Raw genomic sequence first — 23,229 nt, 5'->3', positions numbered from 1 at the left:
TACCTGCGCACGCCTCCTTTACGTGAGTCAGCCAACGTGGTAGTGACGGTGATTATATAGCTTTGATTAAACATTGACCGTCTTGTTGCAAACGACCTTGCAGATAATTATAGCATTACCAGTCCTGACACCCATTTCTCATCACAAATTTGTACGTACGCAAATTACGTAGGAAACAACATCTAGATTTAGCACAAACACGTTCTGAAGAGAAAGAGACAGAGAAATGACATGCGAAAGGCTGGTAGGTTAACCGTATTACAAACATCCCGTTTGCTACTCTACATTGGAGTACATTGGGGTAAGAGTAAAGTGATACGGAATGGAAAGAAAAGCAGAAGGGAACGCATGCAGAAAAGGGGAGAGAAACACGCATGCTTTTACTTTACTTACTTACAATTTACTTATGCTTCAAAATTCAGATCACATATGGAATTTTTTTGTTGAACAAGAGAACTATTAGCTGCTTTATAAGTAAACGTGAGAATAAAACAAAGCAGAACGGCAATGCACTGTCTCAACAAATATAAGCCAAATTATTAAACACCACGTACCAGCTACGATTCCCATGGCGGCTGAGAGATTGGAGCGCCAGATTTCCCTCTGTTAACGTACTACGAAAATCTATGTTGCTGTCGTTTGGACGCTAGAAAAAATTAGGGAGTGAGTTTCGGCTGTCGCCTAATATATTCACATTAACCCTGATCTCCTGCCTAAAAGATGCTAGGAATGTTTCCCGCAGATGATATGCTGATCAGTCAACCGTGATTAGGGTTTACTATTGATGTGTATCCTTGACGTTTTACTCAAGTTCCATTCCACATCGCGTCGTTGAACTGTGACTAGTTGTGCGGGACGCTTCAAGTTCACACAGAACTCTTGCGAAGGAGCTGGCGGGGAGGGAGATAATAGAATGCGCCCAGAAAAACACCATGGAATTGATGTCTAGCCTTAAACCATCTTCCTCTATCATGCTAAAACCTCAGCGCCCTGTAGTCTGTCTCTAAACAATGATGAGGATAATTAGCGTCTGCCGCTTCACAAACGCAAAATTCTCTGTCTGCGCTGTGCGCTCGCAGACGACCTTTTCTTTTGTCACTTTAAAGTCGGGATTGGCGGACTTTCCCCCCATGCGAATCGTTCTGCAGTTGCGCAACTGTTCTCATTTGCGTCGAAAGTTTTCAGGCGTAACCTTACAGGGTGTACGTTTACAGGCGCGCGTAACCGAAACTGTCTTTGATGCGGTTTAACGAGGCTTTTGTGATGCTCCCGGTTCTCAGGATGGCGCAGAATGTGAAACCACGTCTCACTGTACTGGCCTTCGTGGTCCGATAAGTGCTACACGAAACCCAGTGCACTTTTACCCGCCAGCAACTGCGCTCGCCATAATAGCGCTGTGGGGCTTCTCATCTTTTGAAACCTGCTGGGTCGTACGGGCATCTGTACACGCGCGTAAAGTATACGGCAGAGTCATTTTTGTCAATACGTTTTGTTCTAAAGCGTTTTTATTGCGATATCAATTATATGGGCACTACAGGCGCATTTCTTCCGTCGCCGTGAGGTTCCGTATAACACACAAATGCGATAAAATCGCCGCCGCGCGCCGTGTGCTGTACGTACAGTGCCAGCGAAAGCGTGGGAATGGAAGCATGCGTGGGTGAGCCGGCGTTCGCGGCTCCATCTCGCACACGCAAGCGAGGAAAGCGCGGAGGAAGCGCGCCGCCTTCCGTCGCGCGCAAGGATAGGGGACTAGGGTAAGGAGGGAGGGCGGGGGTCGCGCGTTCTACTCCGGGCGGCTCGGGCGGCGCGGGCGGCGCGGGCGGCTGCGGGCGCCCGCCCGAGCTGCTGTATTTTCTTATTTGAATTGAACTGAATTTTATTTCTCGTTCATTCAAACGAGGATAGGCTGAGAATAAAGGCCTGACAAAGGTCTCAGTCACCGTAAGCGACAAGTTTGACAGCAGATTAGACACATGCACAATTTCGCAAGTTACAACAGACTTGATTGCCGCGTAAGAAATCGTAGGAACAATGTCTATTGTCATTGCATTCAAATAACGACAAATTTATAATGCAATGTACATTTTGGCTAAATACAAATAAACATTACAGATTCTAATGATGTTCTAAAATTATACAAATTTTGTAGTAATAAACGTTATCGAACCTGCAGAGCATCATAAGCAACAGCATGCACACACAAAAATGTCACACGTTCTAATTGGCTGCTAAAATGATACAAAATAAAATGAAAAAGAAATGGAATCGGAAAACAGGACAAGGATGCACTCAAGTATATATGTATGTATACAAAAACAACCAAAAATAAAAATATTACATGAAATGTCATGTGGATCCTGAAAAGAAAGTATGTAATTCATGGCAAAAACATTGCTGATTTAATAAGTACATTTATTCAATTTTAAAGTATGTCTTCCCTATTTAACCACTCCCTTATTTCTTCTTAAGTCTCCTTAAAGAAGTATTTAAGGATACAGATTCACTGTATCTGTTCATTACTTTGGGGGCTGATAGACAAGGGTACGTTTCCCGTAATTGGCCCTTGCTTTTGGTGTGTGTTGTGTGCTGTGTTGCAAGAAGTACCCGGCCATCTGCGACGGGGACAAAGGCTGCCGCGCGCTGTGTTTTCGCGGTTAAGTTCGCATTGATGCGAGACGCAGCCCGAAGGTCAATTCACTCGCTGCTGCTGCTACGCTTCCTCATTCCAGCATTTTGACTGCGAGTTTCCGTGCTCATCGAGGGAGACGTGTTCATGTTTCCTTGTCCGTGTGGGACACCATGCTTGTTAATTTATTTAGTATGCCTATGTTTACAAATTTATACGGCCGATAAAACTACATCATTACTTCGTATTGGACCCTCTTCGCGGCGATCCCATGGGCGCTGCCAAGTTTGATCACGTGGGGACGCGTCGGTTGCTTTCCTCAAATGCCTCCGTTGCCTCCATGTTTTCAATGGGTGTGTATCACGTAGGTGTGGCTTAGCAAACCTCTGTTTCGGGAGATATCGTTGGCGGTGACTCGGTGGACGATACGAAGTTTTGGCCACAGCACCAGAGGACATGCAAAAACGCTTTCGAAGCGGATTAAGCTATATGTCCGAAAGGTGCGAGCAGCGTATATGGTGCTTGTTCTAAAAGGGGGGGTATGTATTCCAAGCTATCCAAACTTTCCGCTCATGAATTGAATCAGGTTTACTCCGTTTTGCTCTTCGTTCTTTATTTGGCAAATATATTGAAGCAGCGGCTTGTCACATTTCTGAATCAGTGAATTTCCTCGGGTGGTCACTATCTGATTATTTTCGGCCTAGTCGCTCGTGGGTGTGCTCAATTGCGATAGATTTGTTCTTTCTGCCCGCAAAGCTTCAAACGTAGCTGTTTTGCACCTCATAATACCTTATAGCAACGATGTATTATAGCTAGTAATTAACTCGCTTACTATTGTGGACAGTCACGAAACATTCAGCTTCGACCATTCGTGCGCTATCGGTGTAGTCCATCATTTATTGTGCGTATATGGTACGCATATATTCAAGTGTGCGCCCATTAACTCACTGACACGTTGGCGATAGAGTGGGCGTAGTTTTCCGAGCCAGTTGGGGTAGATGCGTGTTGATACTGTGCGCGAAATTTACTATGACAGGAAGCGGCGCTACTCCCTATGTCATTGTTTAACGATAAGTACTCACTCTTGCCGACATTCCGGGGCTGAAGCACTTTCTTTGAAGGTTAGCGATACAACGCTGGCAGATGGGCAAATTTCTGCATCCTCGAGAAAAGGCGTACATCTTGAAGTGTCAGTAACACGTACGGACAGTTACAGCAGCGGTCCGCGGACTTGGCCACACAGATTGATTCCATTCCTGAATATGCCAGACGCTATTTTTGCAGCCTACTGCTGCACGCGGTTCAAACCACATGATTCAATCCAGCATGATTGGAGCACAGTGCGTTAGCGAAAACTCAGTTGCATTTCCAACAGCTGATCGCACAGAAGCGAGGTGGAAGCGGTAGTGGTTTCGTATTCGTGCGCTGTCACTGAGGCTACGCGCGGCGCGCCGCCGAAAGCGCCATCTCGTTTCTCTATAACAAGCTGCTCCGCGTAAAGGGTCAATAGCTAGATGTCCACTAATTTGGGATTTAAATCAATGCTTCGCCTTTCGGTCGAAACTGCGACTTTTTTTTTTCTTCACTGCTGCACTGTAAACGTAATCTGTGATGAAACAATCGCGTCGTAGTGCGATGGTAATCCTTTCCTTTCTTTCCTCGATAAATAATTGCTTGTAGGTCATCGATATCTCCTCCATGCCGCAGATATTGGTCAATGTGGGCATTGTCCCCCTCGCTCGGTACAATGACCGTGCCTGCGTGCATATTTGTTAATGTGTAATAAACTTAGTTGGTCGGACGGGTAGAGTGGGTCGAACGCATTTTTTTATTTCGCCCACAGTACGTACGTTTTCTGAGATTATGCATGCGCAGTTTATTTACAATTATTTACATTTAGACGCAGTTCAAGATTCAGCAGGATCAAGCCAGGAACAGAAGATACGGAGTAGCGACACATTATTTTCAGGTCATAGTGGCTTTTTCCGTCAACTTAGCTATTGCAAATCTCGCCTGCCTACGCCTCTCCGCCCTCCTCCCCTCCAAAAAAGAAAGGAAAGGTTGCCCGAATAAACAAGACCGGAGCGATAATCCGGTGAGTTGAGAGTTGGGTTTCCGTCACATTGGCACATGCAAGAATTTACATGAGTGACAAATGACAGTGGTATAAAAGCTGTGTTACGACAGCTTGATTAGCCGCAGTGACTCCTCTGGTGAAAAATTGTTCCAAAAGCCACGTGAACTCATACTACAACGTGTTGTTATCACTGGCTTTACTCAACAATAAAATATAACAAAAACAGACGTTTAGCCACCTATGCGGGTGGCATCGTCAGAACGCAAATGGCAAGAAATGAGAAAATACATCCTATTTATGTATGATACTGCCGTAAACATCCTCCCGGATGTTTACGGCAGTTCACATAAAAGTTCACAAAGACGGCTGCCCCATACGCCCTATGGTTTCTTTTGTTAGGTCGCCGACATACAACTTGTCCTAGCTTTTAGTAGAAAATTTGAAGTCACTTGCGGAAGGGAGCACGTTCACGGTCAAGAATTCTAAATAATTTGTTACCGCGGTACGTCAGCAGCAGCTTCGGCATGTTACGGTATCTCACGATGTCGTGTCCTTGTTCACGAATGTGCCGGCAGCGTTGGCTACGGATATGATTTAGAAACGTCTGCAAGATGACTGTACGTTAGAAAGCCGCACTTCTCTGACTGCCGATGACATCATGATTTTGCTTAGGTTCTGCTTGAAGCAAACGTATTTCACGTTTGCCGGAACCATATGTCACCAGATAGAAGGCGTCCCGATGAGCCATCGTGTTTCTGTAATCGTGGCTGATCTGTTAATGCAACACGTGGAAACGGCTGTGATGACGTCCTTGCCTTTCCTTGTCAAAATGTACTGTCGATATGTAGATTACACTTTTGTCATTGTCCAAAAGAAAAACCTGCATTTAAAAAAATTTAAATTATGGGGTTTTACGTGCCAAAACCACTTTCTGATTATGAGGCACGCCGTAGTGGAGGACTCCGGAAATTTCGACCACCTGGGGTTCTTTAACGTGCACCTAAATCTAAGTACGCGGGTGTTTTCGCCCCCATCGAAATGAGGCCGCCGTGGCCGGGATTCGATCCCGCGACCTCGTGCTCAGCAGTCCAACGCCATAGCCACTGAGCAACCACGGCGGGTTAAAAACCTGCATGCCATGCATGAGGCGCTTAATGCCACCCGTCATGCCATTCAATTTACATGCGAGACGGAGAATAGTGGCAGCCTAGCCTTTCTAGATGTGCTGGTACGTCGGAGCGAAGGAGGTTCAGTGGAGACAGCCGTATATCGCCAATCTCGCGATAGCGGGAGTGTGCTGAGTTTTGACCCTCACCACCCTACAGAACACAAGCATGCCGTGGTACGTACGCTCCTGTCTCGTTGCGATGCACTGTCGACCAGGCAAACTTAGAGGGAGCAAGAATTAGCTAATTTTGCCGCTCTTTTGCATAAACAGAGTTACCCTGAGCGATGTGTCAATGATACGCGACGCCGCATGCAGAGAGCCCGCGAGAGCAAGGCCGAAAGGCCGGCTTCCTTTGTGTGCATTCCGCATGTCCGCGGTGTATCAGAAGCAGAGCGCAGGGCTTTACGGCATTTGGGCGTTCGAACTGTGTTCCAACCTTAATACACATTGGCAAACGTGTTCCCGAAGCCAAAGGACCGCACACCTCCGGACGAACTAAATGGTGTCGTCTACAAGATTGGCTGCTCGGACTGGGGTTCCAGCTACATTGGCGAGACGGGCGGCGACGTCGCACTCGACTCAAGGAACACTTAAGGGATGGTACGAAAGCCACCCATGCCACACGTGCAAATACGGGACTGGTGGATCATTGTTTAACAAAATGACACATGTTCGATTTTGATAATGTAGCCACATTGGCACGGGAACAGCGATGGGGCCCAAGAAAATTCGTGGAATCAGGGTTTATCCATCGCAATCCATCTGCATGCAAATCTAACCGTGGCCCCCTGCCGGATATTTAAGGCAGTATCATACATAAATGGGGCGTATTTTCTGATTTGTTGCCATTTGCGTACTGACGATGCCACCCGCATAGGTGGCGAAACGTCTTTATATTTTATTGTTGAGCAAAGCCAGTGATGGACAACACGTTGAAGTATGACTCCTCTGGTGTATGACATTTTGCACTGTCACAAGAGGGTGGCACAAGTACTATCACAGTTTATTTTATGTATCTTCAGCAACGTTGAGCAACGCTATTCAACACCCCTAAAAGTGTTTTGCGAGAAAAAAGAAATGTTCTTCACAAAGTATGACGCAGCATTCGTAAAATGGAGAACAAGCCCAAATTCGTAAACATTACGAAACATCCCGGATAGTTGGCCAGGTATGCCATTACTATATACCTTTCGGGTGCTTCAGCACAATGTGATCAACCGAACTCCCAATAAAGACGCACTTCATCGCAGCATACGCCTTTCAGAGAGAACATCGCCACTGGCCACGTCAGCGTTCCCGCACGCAGTCTGCAGCGCACCGATGTGGCCAAAGGTACGGCGGCGCTCCTAATTCATTCGCAGGCAATTCACGTCCGTCTATGTCGATACTGCCGTCAGCGATTTCCCGCCGCCGCAGCAGCGCCTATAGACATCAAGGCAAATGAGCATTGGTTTCACACAATGTGATACCCCGGGTCATTATGGTGCCAAAGTGCACACGCGGGAAGCATCATCTTCGAAATCTTGTCATCTGCAAAAAAACACTGCTGTGACGTCCCTGTGCCGCTTCTGATTGGATAAATGTGCCCTCATTACTCCGGGAACAGAACTGCGTCAGCACTATTCGAGCATGCGCCGAGCGAAATGTGAACCTGCGGCATTCCCTTTTCTTTTTTTTTTTCCTTGAGCTGCATTCGCACGACTGGAGATATCGCTTAATCAGTTCGCAAAGGAGCGTGACGAGGCTGAGCCGCAACGAATCTTGCCACTCCTCGGCAGCTTGCTCGCGTAAAGCATGATTTGATGACCCTTAAACCGCGTCAAGCTCGTCCACAGACCGAACAGGCGATTCGTGCCCTCTTGTGAATATCTAGCTTAGGAGACGTTTGCCCGACAGCAAATTGTACCACACCTCCTCGGGAAAATGAAACATTAATAAAAGGTTGTATTTTCCTGAAGAAAACATTATTAGAGGGATTAATGATGTTTGATTTTCAAGTTACTACTAGTTGAGGGAACGACTTATCGGGGCTTCGGAACACTGACATATTGCAGCGTCATCACGTGTACGTCACCCTTCTTAATGACTACTGATCGACCAAAGGCGGGAGAAAAACTAATGATAGTTAAAAAAACATACAATAATATATGACGCTTGTAGGGTATAGCCGGGGCTTAGTGAAATAAAACGAACACTCGCCAATGGAAAGACATCTATAGGAAAATAGAACTTGACGTTTCGGCTTCCGTACGGGACCCTTGATCACAAAGCAAACACAGTGGCTCTTGTTTAAATAGGAGATAGATGGCGCAGTGCGCGTGTGTAGATTTCTGGCAGATTCCCGTGTGTCCTGTTTATCGCATGTTGCGTCGTCTGAATGTGCAGTGATTCAAGCATTAGTCTCGCAGGCAGTTTCTTCTCCGTGACAATAATGGATGCCGATTCCCAGTCTATGCAGTGACCTGTGTTCGCATGGCGTTCTGATAAAGCGTTTGAAGATGAGTTTCCCTAGGCGACATCGTGCTGATGCTGTTTTATGCGTTCTTTTTTTAAGTTACCAGTCTCGCCGACACAGGTTGCGTCACAATCTTTGCATGGTATTTTATACACAACACTGGGGTACCTCGATCGTTCCAAGGGGTCTCTTACGCGCATAATTTGACCACGTAACTTGCTTGACGGGACATGCGCAACCCAAACGTCGTACTCATTGAAAACTCTTGCCAAAGCCTCGCTTACCCCGCGCGCATACGGAATGGCTGCGCATTTACACTTCTTTGCAACCGCTTGGCGATTGGGCGCTGAGGCACGACGTTCCTGCTCTCTGAGCACTTGAGGTGGGTATCCGTTATTCGACAAGTCCTTGTGTACCGTGTCCAGTTCTGCTCTGCGTCTTGTGGGGCTCGAACAGAGACGGAAGGTGCGATCGAACAGGGATGGCCCGACCGAGCGCTTATGGCCCTTTAGGTGTCTGGGAAGGAAATCGAGGTATTTTCCCGCGTGCGTGCGCTTTCGATATACCATTGTGGCGAAATCTTTATCCATGGGCATCCATTATCGCCACAGAGAAGAAGCTGCCTGCAAGGCTAATGCTTGAATCACTGCACATTCAGACGACGCAACATGCGATAAACAGGACACGTGGGAATCTGCCAGAAATCTACACACGCGCACTGCGCCATCTATCTCGTATTTAAACAAGAGCCACTGTGTTTGCTTTGTGATCAAGGGTCCCGTACGGGACCCGAAACGCCCAAGTTCTATTTTCCTATACATGTCTTTCCATTGGCGAGTGTTCGTTTTATTTCACTATGCTCATTCCTCGCCAGACGGGTTTGCGTCGAACTCTGGATTATATAGACGGGGCTCTACATCATATTTCTGTTTTCACTGTCGTTGTCTTGGACGCCAGGCTTGCCACAGAATACATTTGAGAGCAGTCAACGAGCGGACGTCTGCGGTGCTCCCAAATCTGAAGACGGCCCGTTAGCAGAAAAATCCTCGTTCTCTACTGGCGCGGCGTTTCACTCCATCGTATAATGATTGCTGTCACGAAGTTAAATTCAGAAATCAATCACGTTCGCTTAGCAGCCCCGGAGGACCGTAGTGCGGCATAGTTTTAAGCTGCTATTCTTTTTGACCCCAATAGAGTGCGAGATTAACTGGGAAGTGAGTACAGGAGGAAGATCGAGCGTAGGCTGAGAAGCTTGCGCTTATCGCGTCGCCACATGAAATGTTGTTTTAGAAATGGCCTGTGACATCCCCAGTTGTGTCATAAGTTTTCTTATCCCCAGCTGTCCGAGCCAATATATTTTCAGTCATTCTGCCATAGCCGATATATTGCAGCGTTCATGAGGGACCATTTTTAAATTTTTAAAAAGTGTGATATATGAATAAAGTATACCTTCTAGACGTGTCACTATGCGGGCGTCATACTTTTCTTCCGTTCTTTTACTATATTTTTCTGCTTTCCTTCACAAAAATACTTCCAATGCGTTTCTCGGAAAAAAGGACGGATTGCCTGTGTAATTAAACAGAAAAAATACCCAAGCCTCGCCTACACAGCCGTCTTATAAAGCTCCCAGATTTTGCACGTCTTACTTGCACTCATTTGGCGAAATACGAGTGTCAATCGGACGTGTAGAAAACAAATAGCACCATCAACGACATCTATAGATTGCGTTGCGCGTGCCTATACTGGCAAATGGAAGTTTATTCCGAAGATTCTTCGATCATTGCACCACCAAACGCACCGTATACGGTGCGTCTAGGCTACTCTCAAACCCACCTTTATTTTTACATACACATGGAAGTCGCTCATTGTAGTACTTTGATTTGTCTCGGGTGTCGTGCATAACATAAGTGGTAGCCGGCAGCACTTAGCGTTTTAATATCTCGCGCAGCCGCCGACATCGAGCTTTACGAGGGCTCTCGACAAAGGTCACATTGTGCAAAACGTTATTTGAACTATTGGCGCAGTGAATTCTTTTAATGAAAGGTTTGCTACGATTGGAGTAAAAAGTTATGTTAAAACAAAGACAACAGCTGATTGAATGTCAGACCTAGCATTGTCGTGACCTGTCATTGTAAGTTTACGGCATACAAAATAGTGATCATGATTTCGTCAGCGACATCGTTCGATCATTTCAAAGAGATATATTCGAGAGGTGAGACCCAAAGGTAGTTTGTACTAACTTTCATTATACCGCCGTTCACGCGGTCCGCAGTCTGCACGAACCTCAAAGCACTGGTGTAACCACGAGCACATTAAAGGCCTTCCTGTGCTGCGTTGATAGCAAGGATGACATTCGAGGATCATTGGCGTCTTTGCAAGTTCGGCATGCAGCTACACACGTCGCATAAAGTGTTAAGTATATGTAGAGCGGTTCGCTGTTGTCTCCGCTATCCATAATAAATGGCGAATTTCACTAATCAGCTACACAGTCAGCTTTCTCCTACGCCGCCCGTAGTAACACGTGTTTGCTTCGTCAATATGGTGCACCGCTGTAGGCTTCGATGTTGAATTCAACGCAGCTCTTTTCGAATGTTGCGGCTAAACGCTCCGTATCATTTTCAAGCGCCCTAGTGTTGTGGGAAACCAGCGGAGGAAGCACGCGTCGGTGCGCGTGTTGCTTCAAATCTACGCCTGATTTCCCCCATTCGACATCGTACTATTCCGACATTGACGCCATATTTTGAAATAATATTTTTTTAAAAAGTTGAAGCGCCATTGCACTCTGTGAAAGTGGGTGACCAGCGAAGCTGTTTAGCGCACGACACCGATCTGACACAGAATTTTGAACAAAGGCACGGACATATATATTGTCCTGATCAGTGCTCATCGTGACGATAGGTACGCAAACACATTCGCTCATCACATCTGCTATTAAAGCCAAGCTTTCTTTGTCTCACTGATTCGTCCGTGAGCGCGGAAAACGCGCTGCGGGAAAGCCAACTTACACATTTGTGTAAGTTGGCTACAGTTTACATTCGCAGTACTGCGGCAGCGTCGACTGGACCATTAGTCAGTGCCTGATAACGGCGCGAAGCGGCAAGCTCAGCAAGAGCAGCGCATGCACACAAAGTTCACTGGAAGCGCAAGTTCCGTCTCCTAGGCATAACACCACCCCTGTTGCGATTAACTGAGCTTCCCTGCTTATCGCGGAGACAAGTGCGCGTGAACACGGGCTCGTCTTGGGATCTGGGGAAAAAAACCAAAGCCCCTTTCTTAAAGAAATATGGTTGAACACCACGCTACCCAGACGAACTGTATATATCTGCATTGCATTATGCGCGTCACGCAATGCATTGCCGGCCGTCACCATGGGTAGGCAGTGGGTGCAGCGTACGGCAGAAGAAGAGGCTGCCGTACGCGAACGCAAGCGCGGGCGCGCCCGTAAGGCCGATTCCGTGTATCGACAACGGCATGCAGAAGCCATATGTGGGAGACGCTTGTGCAGTCGAGATGCCTACTTGTCTTGTAATTGTCAGCGTGTATACATCAGACCGAACATATCTCGTTGTGACGCGGAAACGTTCCTGGCCGAAACGATAAAGTCGTTGAAGCCACATGGTACGCCGATCTTGTGCGGTAACTTTAACAGCAATGTGGTCAAAGGGCACAGCAAATGGATCGAGACTTTCGTGCTAGATCGCTACTCGTTGAAACTGAAGACGCTACAGAGACCCAATACGTAACTCCGTTCCTGTATTGATCTCATGTTTGCAAGCAGGCTGTGTCACGTTACGAAGGAAGAGCGTAACAAAATGGTGTAACATGACACTGTCAAATTAATAAGATGTTTGTCTTTATATAGAGAATATGGCAATAATCTTTCGATGCACGCACCCAGTCCTCTCTCTCTCTCTCTCTGTATACACACACACACACACACACACACACACACACACACACACACACATATATATATATATATATATATATATATATATATATATATATATATATATATATATATATATATATATATACGAGGAGAAAGGAAACCGAGGGGGGTCGATTTTTATTCGTCATATCATAAGAAGCCAAGAAACAATGACTAGTTTAATAGGTAAACATAAATACGCCAGAAAGTGGAACGGAAAACGGCGCCTCGGTGCAGTTGGTAACAGCATGGCGCACGTAATGCGGAGAAGTGGATTCGTTTCCTACCTTAGGCCAGATGTTTTAAATGCGTGAGCATTTCTATGCTTACCCTACGAGAAAAACCTTGCGTCACATAAAACCACTACTTTCAGTATAGAGTCCGCAGCTGCGAGCGTTTTGACCTTCGTGCTGCCTCTCGTATCAACGCGAACGAAGCGGCGGGAACACAGCGCGCGAAGCTATCAGCAGTCGGCACTCTCTGTCCGCACAGCCGTGCTGTACGCAGCCGCCACCACAGTAGGGTAGATCACGATTGATGATGGTTCGAAGCGGATGGACAAGGTGCTAAAGAGCGATATATAACGCCTTATAATTATCGGAACGTCGTCAGCGCACCCGGCGCCGCCACTTGGTTGCAGTACTCTGCTTTGGTCATCAATGCATCTTGCGCCGCCATTTGCAGCAGTTCGTGTCGCCGCGCAGCGCTGTCGTTTGTACCGACCAAATCAAGTTTCACAACATTGATAATGATACTGGGATGCGTGGTAATGAGTAAGTGGCACAATGCTTACGCATGCTTGGACAACTCCCAGAGAAGTTCCTGCATGAATTTTTTTCCCATCCACTTTAATTTCCATTTGCTTATCACTTCTTTAATTCAATAAAGAACTGCAGACAACTTCCTCAATGCTGCCCTTGGTGTCATTGTTTGTTGGCTTCTTATGATATTACTAATAAAGATCGGGCCACTCAGTTTCCTTTCTTCTCGTTCACTACATAGCGAGGGTCTCGAATCCGGCAGCTTTGAGGCTTTCAGGTAGCATGTGTGGGGCGATTGACCAGTTGCCGTACTCAATTAGATCACGCACGCGTGACGCCTGGGGAAGAAAGGACGTTCCACGTCCGCCGCCAAGGTCTGTGAGTGATGGCGCTGGCTAACATTCCAGGGTTCTACTAGGACACATAAATACCCAAGAAAGTGGATGGGAAAACGGCGCCGCGGTAGCTCAGTTGGTAAGAGTATCGCTCGCGTAATGCGAAGGCGTCGGTTCGTATCCCACGTCTGCCGACCAGTTTTTCTTTCATCCACTTCCATTCCCATTTATTTTCATTTCGTTAATTCAATTAATGTGGTCGATATGTCCACTGCTGCTTTCATCAGTACTTTTTGACGATCTCCCACGAAATAAATCACGAAGAAAGCATCCATGAAGATTGTTGCCGTGATGAAACAGCTGAGCCCTTCAACGCACCTGTTCGCTTTAGTTAAGAAATGGAGCTCTTGAAACCGTACATTTGTTACAGTGAAGCTATTTAGGTAGCCTTACTTGTGTCATTGCGTAATCCCGTCGGGAAAAGAGTCGGTAACCATCACATAGGTAGCGGTTATGTAGATTGCAAGATAGGCAGTAAAGTAGATGTTAAAATTGTTTTGTCTGCTCAGGAAAAAAATTATTAGTGCTCTAATATATGCAGGGTGTTTCAGCAAACAATTTCAAAATTCTGTAAACCTTGCTTGTGGCAGATAGCCCAATTCTAGTTTATGAGCCGGTCTACTGACGGTGGTCCGAGAGCAGACCACCTTGCTTGTTTATGTGTGTGTGTATGTATGTATGTATATATATATATATATATATATATATATATATATATATATATATATATATATATATATATATATATATATATATATATATATATATATACTTGCACTGCGCTTCTTAATTAGGCAGGACCTATGTCGAGTGAGCTCTTAACCAAAATTTTGAAATATGGTGAACGCGGTATACACCATGGATCCGGGACCTCAACGGGTTGCGACGTAATGCCAACTCATTCCTTTCGTGTTTACTACTAAATTGACGCGAATTACTTTTTTTTTACTAGCGTGCTATTAAAGTGTTAAGGTGCCGGTGCACTCCGCTATGACGTTGCTCCTGAATTTGCGAACTTCGGTTCTTCCGCACATGCGCAGGCCTGCCATCCCTGTGCGTTCTAGCCTGGAGCTTGGTGATGGAGTCACGCATGCGCAGTCACTGTTGGCGTGGCTACGGCAACTCGGTCTTCGTCTGGATCATCAGCGGACCCATGATGGTCGCTCTCCTGGTAAGCGTACAGACATTTTATGCCTTATGATCTGTGCTGCATACTGATGCGTCCTGTGGCACCGCTCCACACAGACTGCACGGACGGGGCCACGACCATCAGAAACAATATTGCGACAGTATCCACATGCTCGAGAGATAGTAGTGCGCAGAACACATGATTTATAAACGCCGTTTCAGTTTTCTCTGTAACTTTTCATTCCTTTCTATGTATGCCCCTATTTCCGTTTTCCTTGTGCAGAGAGCAAATCACACTTTCTTCTGGCTAAATTTCCTGCTTTTCCAGTCTTCATCATTTCTCTCAATCCCATTTAGTCCACGTTGACATCATTATTAAATCAATTTTTTCTAGAAAACAATGTCCCCTGTTAATATGAATTCCGCATCGATAACTGTCATCAACCATGCTCGCGTAATTCGTAGCGTCACTACAGAGACACTGTTTTGTTGCCATCAATTTCATTTCCGATTATTCATGTGGTTCATCACGCCGAGTGACCTGTCCGGACGATACGGTGGCGCGACAGCGCCCGAGTCGATGGCGATAGGAGACAAGACTAGAAAACTTGTGCAGAACTCATCCACAACGACTATGCAAGTATGCAAATGGTCAAAACGCGTTATGTGCGAGGGGTGTATAGCAGCCGGGCACCTCTCTCACACTTCCTAATCATGACGATAATTTATTGGCACTCCTAAGTCTGCTATGATTAAACTACTATGACTTTACTTCAAACGGACATTTCGTTCATTCGAAAAGTAGAGATAAGAGCATCAATAACATGATAGCGTTAAGTGCACCGTGTCGCAGAATATCTCGCGTCGGTGTCGGCGTCCGCGGCCAAGAAAATCATCCCATACCACGTATCGTCGCCCACGTAGCCCCTTCGCGTGGCGCATAGCCGTTACTGAACTAGATGAATTTCTCAAAGTAAAATGCATTACAATTTCATAAAGCACAACTTACACACAACCACCAGACATGATAGCGTCGGATTGTAATTTGAAAATACGGCAAAACATAATTCTGTTGCTGGGAAACTCAAACACAAACCCCTTTTCCAGCTGCCGTTTTAGGTTTGTCTTAGCAGGAGCGGCACAGCCAGCTCGGTTTCTTGCAACACCGCAAAAAAAAAAAAAAAGAAGAAGAAGAAAACCCAGAAAGCTCGTCTTCGGGCATAGTGTTCGCCGCCAGCGTTTCCAGAAAGAAATTACGATTGCATAAGCTGCAATTGCCAACAGGCCTGCACAGCAGTCAGAGATATTTGAACGCTGTCGTGTCCCACTCTTAAAGGCGAAGCTTAAGCATCCTCCCAAATATTTTCTTTTGCGGGGGGTGAATCGAGACATGCCTTCTTTTATATTGGTGTTTAGTCAAGCTTTGTATTATATTTTGTTAATTATTATTACGTTGTACGCATGTCTTAAAGTGCATTCCTGCATTCCGCTGTGCACAATACATTTTTGCAACAAATGCATGTGTCGAAATTGTCATTTCTTTTATTGAAATTAATATTAAGAGAGGTTGGCGCCTTTATGGTGGCACCGGCTACTATCTAACTAGCTTTTTTTGTCTTCTCGATGATCCCTTGCCACCTGCTCACACTCTTCGATAGCTTGCTTTATTTCCTTCTTCCACCAATTACATAGTTTCCGCTTTCCGATCCAACAATTTTTTATGGGTTGCCGTATCTTTTCTGACGGCAAGAGAGGCCTTTCTTTATAATATTGTGGGAGTGTAGTTTACTAATACAGTTCAACTTACTTTTCTCTTTAGTGTCCCCTTAAAGTTGTCATTTTCCCTTAACTGACCCCTGCGAACGCAGTGTTGCTGATGATGATGGTGGTCTATCACCGTTCCGTTTGTAACCGGTGGGGAAACTATTACCCTGGTCTGAATAGATAAATAAAGGTAATAAAAATTTATTGGCATGCTAGAGAGCATGCGAGTGCCTCTCAAGCTTGCGTGACGTCAATTCCGGCGCAGCGCGTATGTGCCTTTCTGTGTTATTCAGCGACATGACGTTTTCCGCACATGCGCACTGTGCCACAATTGACGTCAGGCAAGCTTGAACGGCGCCAGGAGGCGCTCGCATGCTCTTCGGCCTAGAGTTACTGTATATGCTACCAAAGGTACCTTTGGTAGCACGCACACTAACTCTATACTTGGGCCTTACCGGGCCTTGGGCACGCGTTCGCAGGGGTTCGTTGTTTTTACTCAAGACTTGCACGTGGCTTCTCACACGTGATTTTCGAGTGTTTTACGGGATACATTTGTGCATAGATAGGCACCGTTTCTCCGTGTTCTGATAGGTGCTGTTCATTTCCCGGTGCACTTCATTCTTGCTGAGCAAAGCTACCTGCGATCAGAGCATAGCGCTTCCGAGTGATCATGTTGCGTTTTGCTTTTCATACTTACTCTACGCATTAAAAAAGGTGGCGGCCACTTCAGAAATCACCTGATTATTTTAATCGAGTGCCGAAATGGACCTCGAGGAGAATTTTCTCGTCTTTCAGGAACACGAACTTCGGTTTGCTTACAAAGTCAGCGATATTTCTTACCACCAGTCAGCTAACTATAATGCCAGAAAATTAAGCCCGTCTGTGCGATAGTCACCAGGCAGCTCGCTTTAACCTTAGCGGTCAGCAGCGAAAGTTAGCAACAACAAATTTTTGTTCTTTTATTGTTCAACGTCAACACGCACAATAACTTTCTTTCGTTTTCTTTTTTTTTTGTAGTACATGCTGCAACATTGTCACATATGTAGCCCAATCCTCTGCTACGGTATATTTAGCAACCCGCTCTTTCAAAACAAGCCATCCAATATCCCTTAGCTTATTTTTATTTTTTTATTTGTGTGCATCTCACAAGTGGCCCCACTAGCATACTTAAACAGGGTTTCCATCAGGCAAGCTGTTATGAGAAAACACATCTTATGCCAACGAAAATATAAAGCTTTCTCTTTTAAATGTCAAACAACATGCTTGCCCGCCCTTTTGCCTTAGTATCGTTCCCATTTGTTGGCGCTGTTTGTTTGTACATGTGCATTCGGGTGCAGGTGTCTCTGTGTAGGTGTATGTATGGGCATGCCATGTTTTTATTGCTCGCTTTTTCTCTCTCTGCCTTGGTACTATGCACAAACAAGAAAAGCAGAAAGAAAAAAAAACACGAATAAAGGGACTCGACGTGAATCGCTTTCACTTCTCTGAGCATGCTTTCCTCTACTAAAGCTGACAATGCATCCAACGACTAACAATAACAAAAACAAACTTACTCCAATCCATGTTACTGTGCTTGCCAAATACGGCAGCTTTCTAGCATAAAATAAAAAGGAAGGACGGAAGCTTGGCTTCCAAGACAATTTGAGCCTTTCGGCTCCCACTTTCTCACGAAGGCCCGCTCTGTATTCATCGAAAAAAAATGAAACGTAAGAACAAATATGCGCGAGCTAACACGAGCAAAAAGGAATTCGCTGTTGCGGCCATTCTCGAGGCGGCTTTTCGGATCTCATCTTCATGCCTCCGCCATCAACACGAGGGTGACACCGCCCTGATGTTAGCTTTCAAGGGGGCAGACTGAACATAGAAGAGAGCTACAGCGAGGTCAAAGTAAAATTATAAAAATACAGTACCGCGACAAGCGAGAGAGAACAAAAGAAGATTGAACAGGTTGAGCCATACATAAAGGCAAACCAACCAACCAACCAGCCGACGAGGGGTGCCACACAAAAGTGATGGCTGCATCGTCATCACCACCGTCCGGTTAAGTCGTGGCCACGAAATCGATTCCACGATGCCGAAAAGCGCTCATCCTCCCTGCGGCTTGCTTCGCGCTGCTGACGCATCGTTTTTAAAACGCTTGCCGCAGCTGCAGACACTGCCGCAGGCGTTAGAAAGGGCTTGCAGGTGACCACTCAAGGCAGGGGTCGGCTCGGGGAATCGCTTTTCCTAGACTGACGCCCGCTCGATTTGGCTGAGCGAGCAGAATGCAAACACCTATTAGCCGCCTCGTGGCCCTTGGAGAAGCCGCTTTAGGAGCAAGTGTGTATGTCTGCGTCGTCTGTGGCCTTGTCCGTGTTGTGGACACGTGCTAAGCGAATGTTCTCAATTCTCGGCGATGTTGTATCTGGTCAGGAGCGAAATACTCTATCGAGCACACGGAGCTCAGAACCGTTGCCAACAGTGTACGTGTGTCAGTGCTCGTGCTAGTTCGTTGAATATATTGTTAATGTGGTGGAAGTTAAATGGAAAGGAGAAGTGCCATATATGTAGCCTGCTAGCATCACCAGCCGCAGCTACCAGAAAGGTGGTCGCAGGTGACGCGCTACGTGAGAACAAAAGTCGTCGTATAGCCCTTCGCTGGTTGAGCGAACGAACCAGAAACTCGCAGATAGACTGCGTACTGTTCACGTTCAAGGGAGACCCCACGGAGACGTCGTCATCGTCGTCGTTGTTGCTGGTGGCGCGGCTATGCCAAACTCATAATAATATTTGGGGTTTTACGTGCCAAAACCACTTTCTGATTATGAGGCACGCCGTAGTGGAGGACTCCGGAAATTTTGACCACCTGGGGTTCTTCAACGTGCACCTAAATCTAAGCACACGGGTGTTTTCGCATTTCGCCCCCATCGAAATGCGGCCGCCGAGGCCGGGATTCGATCCCGCGACCTCGTGTTCAGCAGCCCAGCACCATAGCCACTGAGCAACCACGGCGGGTGTATGCCAAACTCCTAGCCAAGAAAAACAAGATGAAAAGAGGAGAGTTAACGAACTAGAAGGAAGCACTATAGAAAGAAACCGAAGGATAAAACATTATTAATATACAATAACAAGACACGAACGAAGAATTCAGTCATGGAACACAAATTAAAGAAGAAAAACGCACAAGACTGCGGAATGGGGTCGCCATTACTGTCGAGCTCACTACTAGTGCTACTACTGCTGTCGTCATCACTGTCATTGCCCGATTCTATGTCACCCTCAGAAAGGTGAAGGTTGTGCAACACAGCACATGCTGCGACAATGTTGGCTGCGCGTTCCGGCTCGTAGAGGAGGGTGCGATATCGCTGAAGACAGCGGAAACGGCTCTTTTAAGAGCCCAATGCACCTCTCCACTACGAAACGCATGGCGCCATGTGCTGTGTTTTACTGCCCCTTGGCTGTCTGCACTGGAGGATGGCCGGAAACTGGGGTCAGGAGCCACGGCTCCAATGAGTAGCCACTGTCACCTGCACGAAGATGGAAATAGTACATTGAGTACTCCTCTGACTAGAGGTAAGTTGTTAACTGAGGAAAGCTACAGCACCATTCAACAAAGGCAGAATTCAGAGGTTGTGACTCCCAAGTAAAAACATGAGTTGAGCGTGTTCATACCCGACACAAAGTGCTAACCAATTTACAAGTGCACTACTCGGTGCCTGCCACAAGCAGAAGAAATCAACACGTGTTGGTGCTATCAATGACAGTGGTAGTAGAAGCACTAATGCGTGTTCATTTCTTCTGCTTCTGGCAGGCACTGGGTGCAGTCAGCACTAATACGTGTTGCTTTCGTCTGCTCCTCGCAGGCACCATAATGTGCTTGTAACTTTACACTTCGAACATTGGCAATGGTGGCAGTCAACGTCTTCATTTTATTTTGCTCCCGACTTAATCATGTGCTTGTAATTTCGTTAAAAGTTTGGGTTGGAGCGGACACGGCGTCGTGCGCTACTGAAACGGGATTGCGCCAAAAAAAGAAATGTTTTGTCTTACCGAGGAGGTATTCCCTGGAATTCACGATGCGCCCCACTTGGAACCGCCGCCGCAGCCATGTCGTCCGCCAGACGAAAGCGTCGTGGTTCGACCCCGGTCGCAGAGGGTCCACGGCCAAGATTTTCATGTCCGCGTCGCAGATTTGAAACGTAAACAGAGAAAGTGCCCGTTGACAAGAGCAACAAAAAGGATCGGCACCAGAAAACGTGAGGTTTACTTACGAACATGCAGTTCAGGCCGTAGTATCCCATGCGGTACATGAATGCAGCCTCGCGCTCACCCTTGGGTGCGACAATGGCTATGAGGCTGCCGTCGATGCAACCGATGACGCCGGGGATAGCACAGCGCCGAAGAAAACCCTCCTTCACGGCTGCCTTTTCCTCGGCCGTCTTCGGAAAATGGACCCACTTGTTGCGCGCCCCTGCGTTCACAACAGCCTCTGCCACCCGTCACACGCACTCGTTGACCGTCGACTGCTACACATGAATCGTCTCCTCGCTCCCAACGGACACTTGGAAGCTCCCGGTGGCAAAGAAGCGCAGCGCACACATCAACTTCCGCTCCACCGACAGTCCCGTCGCTCGCTCCACTTCTAGTTCCCCCGCCAGTTCCTCGCACAACAACCACACCGTTCCCTTCGAGAGGCGAAAATGCCGTCGAAAATGGTCATCCGGCATGTCAAACGCGTCGTCTGGCTCTCCGTGTTCACGTCGGCGACGGCGAAGGGCCACGGCCATAGCAATGAGAGGGGCAGCCATTTTTTATTCCTTCGGCAACGACCCTGCCTCTGGCCGTGCCGAAAATCCGTGTCTCATGCTCCGCATAATGAGTGTGTCAACGTCACTATGGCGTTTCTGGTTTTCGCGGATTCCCGATGTCGCGTGATTGACAGAGAAAATGGGCGCGGCCCGGTCATTTTCGACCAATGGATGCTGCGCGGTGATGGCGGCAAAAGGCATAAAGAAAGTAGTAGAATTACTACAAAAACGCACCCCAGGTTTCACTGTGTCAAAAGTATGTGGTGCAGCAGCCAGTTTATCTGCTATACACTCTGAAACAAAATTACGCCCTTTGGGTCGTATTTTGCCACACAACGATAATCGTCATCTGTCTTGTCCGCATTTCCTTTCTTTAACGCTGCGAGCCCGGTACTTCCAAGTCACGAACGGCATGCGCGTTATCAGCATGCCAGAGCATTCTCGACAGGAAAGTGCGATCGCAGCGTTTTCAACAAAGGAAATGCGTACAAGACAGACGACGATTATCGTTGTGTGCCAAGATACGACCTAAAGGGTGTAAATTTGTTTAAGAGTGCAGACCAATAGGGCTTCGAATCACAGAAAATGAATCTGACTTCTGCTAAGCCGCTCTCCCGGCGCAAAGGACCGTGTGAGCGTTTTATGCGTCGTAAGAGGACTTCTGATAAGCCGCATGCACTCGACAGCTAGTCGCTACTGCCTTTGAAGAGAACTGGCTCTGCGATACTGCCAGCGTGCTCGAGAAGAAGGGTGCCAGCCAAATAAGCCCCTGCGACGTTTCCAAGTCGACGAATACACTAATCTAATTTGCTCGGCAATAGTAAAGACACAAATATCACTGACATTATCAGCGCGGAGCCTTTCTGCTTCAAGTTCTCGCGCGCATAGGCCTAATCTCATTACTGTGGTTCGCTCTAAGCCTAACATGACACGCTCAGGCCTCACAGCGCTGAGCTGTGCTAATTAATAAACTTAACGCAATAACTCTGGCTCGTAACAAGCATGGCTACTGAAGTTTTGTCTCTCAAGCACGCAGGTTCTCGCTCAGGGCATACAGCGTCTCATAAACAACTGTATTGAACGCTCGTCTTGGAATACGGTTTGCTTTTTGTTCTGCGAACCTACTGAAAGTAGGAGGAGGGGAAGGAGGGAGCAAGAAAAGCAGAGACAAGGCAGTTATTTAGCCAGTTTAAAGAACCACTTTCTATCCTGTGCTAAGGAAGGTAAGAGAACAAAGCGAATTAAAGCTCATAGAGGAAATATTAGATAAAATGAGATTTTAAGAAAACAAACTAAATAATACTAAGAGGTAACTCTGCAGAGCCTTCCTTTGCAAAGTTTGAAGCTCGTGGTAAGCTAAAGTTTTTTTTCTGTGGAACATCGCTTTGATACGGCTCTAGAATGTATTCCAAGTTTTTCGCAGAAGTGCTTTGCTTATATGCAACGAAACTATGAGCTTGCGTGAACCTTTCACTTGGATCATGTATATCTCCTCCCCAGATAAACATGGCTGCTTGGATGGCGCCTGTGTGCACGCCATCTATAAGTTTGACGGGCCAGATATTGCCCTTACCCCAATAAAATCTGTTGCGCGGCCTTTGTTTTTGTTTTTTTGCCTGCGTTCTATGATTTCATCTCATAGGTTACCAGTTCCTTCATTCCTTGTCGTTTCTACGCTGACGAATAAAATAGGGCTTAGCAAATACACGCGCTTACAGGTAAAAGGAACATCACAATGTGTAGAAGAAAGACCACGCATGGGAGTGCTTCCAGTTGCCATTCAATAATCTTTTCTTGCACTTGGTATTTTGCCACGAACACAAAATCTTTGCATCCTATTGCAGCATATCCTGGCGAGGATTAGTGTAATTTCTGGGCGAAATGTGCTAAACATTAACCGGAACTGCCTTTACGGAACGCCCCGCTCCCGTTTCTTGCCTTCTTTAAAATTTCTTTCACAGTATCAGTGTTCCATTTAGCAGTTCCGCTCCATCTTTAAGTGACAGAGCTATGGTTACGACGGCACTGCGTTTCCTGTGCGCCACTCTGTTTCATCACCATCATAAACGTAGGTTATGTCCACAGCATCACGAAGGTATAGTTTTGCACTCTCCAAATTATTGCACTCGCCTTGCGT

At 46.6% G+C, this 23,229-nt stretch overlaps 1 protein-coding gene across 1 annotated transcript in view; it reads left to right on the top strand.

Annotated features, from left to right (window-relative positions):
• Positions 1 to 23,229, top strand: part of LOC126542176 (corticotropin-releasing factor receptor 1-like) — a 318,876-nt gene that overhangs the window by 243,081 nt on the left and 52,566 nt on the right. The window contains exon 7 of the mRNA XM_055077310.2: positions 14,454 to 14,584. Within this exon, the coding sequence (XP_054933285.2) occupies positions 14,454 to 14,584 (131 nt within the window). The remainder of the gene's footprint in view (positions 1 to 14,453; positions 14,585 to 23,229) is intronic.

This window comes from Dermacentor andersoni, chromosome 2 (assembly GCF_023375885.2).
Source record: "Dermacentor andersoni chromosome 2, qqDerAnde1_hic_scaffold, whole genome shotgun sequence".
NCBI classification, from domain to species: Eukaryota; Metazoa; Arthropoda; class Arachnida; order Ixodida; family Ixodidae; genus Dermacentor; species Dermacentor andersoni.
The sequence above is the reverse complement of the archived record's forward strand: the minus strand, read 5'-3'. Positions and strand labels throughout refer to the sequence as shown.